This window comes from Symphalangus syndactylus, chromosome 3, assembly GCF_028878055.3.
Source record: "Symphalangus syndactylus isolate Jambi chromosome 3, NHGRI_mSymSyn1-v2.1_pri, whole genome shotgun sequence".
Classification (NCBI taxonomy): domain Eukaryota; kingdom Metazoa; phylum Chordata; class Mammalia; order Primates; family Hylobatidae; genus Symphalangus; species Symphalangus syndactylus.
This window is the reverse complement of record NC_072425.2, coordinates 58,158,464-58,164,463: the sequence shown is the minus strand read 5'-3', so window position 1 is coordinate 58,164,463 and position 6,000 is coordinate 58,158,464. Positions and strand designations below refer to the sequence as shown.

Sequence of the window (6,000 nt, the reverse complement as noted above, 5' to 3'; positions counted from 1 at the left end):
GCTCCTTTAATACCCACAAGGAGATACTGGTGAAAATCGTCCAAAGCTCTCCTTCCACCTGAGGAATTTGGGTCCCAATTAGGCCGGGTGGAGGGAAAGACCTCCCCCAGGAGGTCTCTAGCTTCCTCCTCAGGCACACACCAGCTGATGTAAGGAAGAGCTTTCTGGCCTGTCTTCCGATATGCTCCCTCTCCTCAGAGGTAAAGAGAGTTAAAAGGAGCTGTTGGCAGTCATCCCAGGTGGGTCGATGGGTCTGGAGCATGGACTCCATCAGTGAGGTCAAAGCCTGAGGCTTTTCAGAAAAGGGAGGATTATGGGTTTTCCAATTATACAAGTCAGAAGTAGAAAAAGGGACATAAACCAGGAAGGGGGCTGAGCGCTCATCACCTGGAGGGACTTGTGCCTCTCTCAGTGGTAGTAGAGGGGCTGCTTCCTCCCGCCGCAGTCGCAGCCGGGAGGCAATGGGCGGCGAGCCTACAGGGGACGTCGTTGAAGAGACATGGGAGGACACTAGAGGGGCAGGTTGGTTGTAAGGCGGTGGAACTGGGTGAGGGAGACTCTCCTCTTCTTCAGAGGGGGGCAGTACAGGGGCAGCCGAACCGGCTGAGGGTTGAGGCGAAAACGTGGCCTGGCTCAGGAGGACTTTGGAGGTGGAATTGTGAATGGCGCATGAACGGAGCCATGGAGGAGGATTCTTGACCAAACTTAACCATTGATCTACATAGGGAAACTGATCAGGGTGGCCGGGAGCTTTGGTAACAACCCGCTACACGGCTTGAACAATTATAGGATTTAATGACCCTTCAGAGGGCCACCCAACTCCAAACTTTGGCCATTCTACTTCACGGAGTGTCTGGAACTTGCCTTTCTTAAGGTGGACTCCATAATCTTCTGAGAAACCAAGAGAAAGATTTTCAGCATACACTGGAGGGGGCTCCAACACTTGCAAGGCCAGGAGGAGGTGTTTCCCTTTTTTTTTAAGAAGACAATTTAACAGAATTTGAGCAGAGATATTAGATCCAGCACAGACAGAGAAACTCACTCCCTGCGGGGGCTAGAGTATCGGAAAAACAGAATTAACATAATCAGAAAGAACAGAAAAACCACAACAGCTGATACCACTTGCCACGTTGCTGTAGCTTTAAGTTTGCGGGAGGGGAACTAGAGGCCAGCCCGAGGTCTCCCGGGCCGGTTCGATCTAGGCGTTCTCCCTCTTCTTCTTCCTCTAGACCTATATCCTAAATATTTTTGATGTCTCCATGATTCAAAGGCAAATAGTTCAAATTCAGCTTTTTCTTTTAAGGGTTCAAGGAGTGAGAGCAGAGCCAAGTCTTGGAGACACTGAACTTGCTGTTGCACTGGAAAACGAGATGTGCAGGGTAGGGGGGCAGGGATGAGGAGGAAAAGGACCACTCCGGTCGTTTCTAAGATGAGAGAGTATACGCAGGGGAAGAGAGTAGGAATTTAAACGAAGTAAAGCAGTACGGGCGTAGGTTTCCCTACACAAGGTCCTATTTAAGGGCACGGGGAAGGTTATGGAATGACAGAAGAGATGGGCAAATAGGTCTACAGGGTGGCTGTTTTGAACCCACCACCAGTTTAGTTCAGAAGAAGTCCAATCACTAGGACGTGGGGTATGACAGTCTAAATACCAGCAACCTTCATGGTGCCAGAAATCTCAATCAGACAAATGTGCTTTACATTTGTTCCCGTAACAACACCTGACTTGCTTCTGGCAAAAAAGACAGGACTGTGGTGGCCAGCCTAAATGACTGATGAGAAATTTAACCTCTCGTGACAAAAAATCAACACTAAGGACCTTGAAGAAGTTTTTACCCAGAGGTCTTGGGCAATATCGACGTCCTGACATGCAAAACCTTAACAAACACTAAACAAGACAATGAACACTGAACAGAACAATAAAACATAAACAGTTTGACCCTAGGGCATGTAAACAGTTGTGACAGTTTTCCTATTTGTTTGTTTTTTTTTTTTTTTTTTTTAATTAGACAAGGGAAGGGGGTCCCATGATGGGATCATTCAGATGCCCACCTGGCCGCTCCCCCGAGGGGACTTGGGCTCCTCTGAGCATTGGCAGGCCAGTATAAACCCCTGGCTTGGATCGAGGTATGCCCAATGCTGCCTTAAGCCTTATGAGGTCGTCATGGAACAGCAGGTGAGGGCCCACTCGAACTCCGTAGCTTTCACCGTGGAGCTACATACTGGAAGACAAACGCAAGCCTTTGTCCTCCCACATTCACACACCATTCACACAGAGTTTATAACAGTTTTTTTCCTTTTTCTTTCCCGGAGATTCTCCAAGAAACCTGAACAAAAGAAGGATGGAAGATAAGAGAGACAGAGAGAGAAAGAGGAGAGAGAGAGACCGGTCTGCCAGAAACCAAGGCTCAGCTCCCCAGCATCCTGGGTCTTAAGTCTAAAGGGGGGGGGTCCTCATCAGGACCCCTTCCCACCCAAACCAAGACGCAAAGACGCCTACCAGAAAACCAAGGCTCAACCCACCCACTAGCGTCCTAGAGTAACGGGCTGAGTCAAAAGAGGGACGCCCTCATCTGGGCCGCTTCCCTCTTACCAGAACCAGAACGAAGTCAAATCTGACCTACCTGACCCCGGGGTCAGAAGCTGAGGACTCAGTTGTTGAATTTTAGGGCACTCGCACGGTAGTCGATCCGCTCTCCTCTGGAAGAAGGTCACTCTTTGGGGACCTGAAAATTGTTTCCTCAGGTGGCGCCCCCGCTTCGAGCCGGCCGTCCTTCCGGGGGAGCCTGGAGCGAGACCGGCTCTCACCTGGTGGTGTTAAAAATCTCGCTGGGGCCTCCAAAATGTGCCCAGGGGTGTTTAGAGAAAATGCCACACTTTGAGATGAATTAAGAGTCGTTTATTAGCTGGAGACCGAGAGACGGCTAACGCTCAAAATTCTCTCGACCCCGAGGAAGGGGCTTGATTAACTTTTATATCTTGGTTTAGGAAGGGGGGGGGGCTTAGTTAAAACAATTTTACAGAAGTTAAGTAGTCAAAAAGTTAAAAGGATCAATGGTTACAGGAAAGTAAATAGTTCCAGGTGCACGGGCTTTAAGACTATTAAAAGGTGATAGACGCGGGGCTTTGGGTGTTACCAATCAGACGAATTCTTGGGGCCTGTGGGTATAGCTTGCCACAGTATCTTATCAGCTAATTGCATTCTTGGATGTGCTGGGAGTCAGCTCGCACAAGTTAAGTCCTTGAGGAAGGGGCTGCCAGTGAAAGAGCCAAGATGGAGTTTGTCTGGTTCTCTTAGCTAAGGGAGAAACAAGGCCAGGTGAATGAGGAAAAAACAAGGTTGGGCATTACAATTGTAGCCTCAATCTTCTGGGCTCAAGAAATTCTCCTGCCTCAGCCTCTCAAGTAGCTGGGACTACAGGTGCACACCACCACCCCCAACTAATTTTTTAACTTTTTTTTCTTTTTTTTGAGATGGAGTCTTGCTCTGTTACCAGGCTGGAGTGCAGTGGCACAATCTCTGCTCACTGCAACCTCCACCTCCCAGGTTCAAGCGATCCTCATGTCTCAGCCCCCTGCCCCAAGTAGCTGGGACTACAGGCACACGCCATCATGCCCGGCTAATTTTCTTTTTGTATTTTAGTAGAGATGGGGTTTCACCATATTGGCCAGGCTGGTCTCGATCTCCTGACCTTGTGATCTACCTGCCTTGGCCTCCCAAAGTGCTGGGATTACAGGCGTGAGCCACCACGTCCAGCCATAACATTATTTTTTTAGAGGCAGGGTCTCACCACATTGCTCAGGCTGTTCTTGAACTCCTGGTCTTAAGTGATCCTCTTGCCTTTGCCTCCTCAATAGCTGGGATTACAGGAGTGAACCACTGTGCTTGGCTCTAAAACCTTTTTTTTTTAAATATAATATGCATGGAGAAAAATTAATAGTTGTGTGTAGCTTGAATAACTTTTGCATACTGAACACATCTGTGCAAAAAGATTAAAAACCGGAACACTGTGTGCACCCCAGATACCCACCCCATGCTCATTTTAGACAGTATCTTCTGCTGAAGATAGTCACTGTGCTGAAGCCAGCATAATTTTTTTTTTTTTTAGCTGGAGTCTCACTCTATCGCCATGGCTGGAGTGCAATGTTATGATCTGGGCTCACTGCAACCTCTGCCTCCAGGGTTCAAGTGATTCTCCTGCCTCCGCATTCTGAGTAGCTGGGATTACAAGCACACGCCACCACACCCAGCTAATTTTTATATTTTTAGTAGAGATGGGGTTTCACCATGTTGGTCAGGCTGGTCTCGAACTCCTGACCTCAAGTGATCCGCCTGCCTTGGCCTCCCAAAGTGCAGGGATTACAGGTGTGAGCCACAGCATAAACTTTAATACCAAAATCTGGTTTTAAAAAACAGTACAAAAAGTGGAGACTACAGAATAATTTCATTTATATGGAGACAACTTTTAAAAATAGCATATTAGGAAACAGAATCCGGAAATATATATTAATATCTACACAGTCATACACACATATATTGTTAACAATTTGCTTGCCATTATTTCTTGCATTCCCTCTGGGTTCTTACTAAAATACATACTTTATTAGTAGTATTTTTTAAGCAAGGGATTATGGATAGTAAACATTTTTAGGCTCATGTATTTTTTAACATATTTATTTTACCCCTACTCCTCAGAGAGAGTTTGGCTGCTTATGGAATTACAGACAGCTGTTTTCCTTCAGCATTGTAAGTATATGGCACTATTGTCCTCTGACCTCTATTGTTAACGAGCGTTCTATTGTCAATTTGTCATTTCTTTGTATGTAATCCATCTCTCTTTCGTAGATTATATTTTCCTTTACTGCTTAGTGGTCCATAGTTTTGCTACAATATTTCTGGGTATAGATTTATTTTCAATATCTTGCTAATCAGTCTGAGATTTTTCAGTTCAAGGTCTCATGTGTTTCTTGAGATTTTTCTGCATTTTATTTTCACATATCACTTACTTTCCATTCTCCTATTTTTTTTCTGCTAATTCTATTGTATACATTTCTGAACTTCTCATTCTACCCTCCAATACTCTTCTTTTTCTGTCTTACAGTGCTATGATCTATAAGCTTTTCAATGCTGTCTTCCAACTTGTTAGCCCTCTCTCTTCAGATATATCCAGGCTACCACTGGGATAATTATCAAGGGTTATTATTATAATTTTCAATGACTATATCTTTCATTTCCAAGATTTCCAATTTGTTCTTTTTCAAATCTTTCTATTCTTATTTCATGGATGCTGTTTCCTTCTTTGTCACTGGACAGTTAATAGATTATATTTAAGTTCTCATATTGATCTCTATATGCTCAGATGTTAATTTGTTTGTTGAATTTACCAAATACTTTTATGATGATGAACTTCCTTGTGTGCTTAAAATTCCTTAAAAAGCTGTGCTTGCTTGAGTGTTCTTCAGTTACACCTTTTCTTTTCATATGACCTATATATGCTTTAGCTCTGGTCCAAATGGGTTGCGTGGTCCAAATGGGTTGCACCATCCAAACCACTTCTCACGTTAGCAGATTAAATCGGACCTTTTGCTCCGTATTAACAGCTTAATTTTACAATACACCTTCATGTGTGTTGCACACACTCACTTCAGATGTTCTATCAGGTACTTGGCTTCTTTACTTTTTGTGTATAAATTCAATGCTCTCAAAAGCAAAAATCTATGTCCAAAATATTTTAATACACTACATATTCCATTTAAGAGAATAACTTCCTTCATTTTGATAATCAATTTGAGGATAAATGACCAAAGACTTGCGAACTATAGGGGGGAAAATAACATCAGGCATGTCCTGGCTCTCTACAAATCTCTTCTCAGTGTTGTATTTTACATCTCTGAATGAAATTGCAGTAGTGCGCCTCCACTTCACAAGCCCCTTAAAATATCTCCATTCCAGATCCCTTAGATCCATGAATTGTTTTCCTGAAAAGAATCATATTTTCA

General features: G+C 44.4%; 1 protein-coding gene across 4 annotated transcripts in view; it reads right to left on the bottom strand.

Annotated features, from left to right (window-relative positions):
- Nucleotides 1-2,997: 2,997 nt before the first annotated feature.
- Nucleotides 2,998-6,000, bottom strand: part of C3H9orf153 (chromosome 3 C9orf153 homolog) — a 41,850-nt gene continuing 38,847 nt past the window's right edge. For 2 of the 4 annotated variants that reach the window (XM_063636294.1, XM_055269950.1), the window contains one exon: nt 4,688-5,979. Coding sequence is in view for 2 of the 4 variants with exons in the window: in XM_055269950.1 (XP_055125925.1) it covers nt 5,741-5,979 (239 nt within the window). In the remaining 2 variants the exon portion in view is untranslated. Of the gene's footprint in view, nt 3,299-4,493; nt 5,980-6,000 lie in introns of those variants that run through there. The other 2 variants (XM_055269951.2, XM_055269952.1) reach the window with 2 other exon arrangements.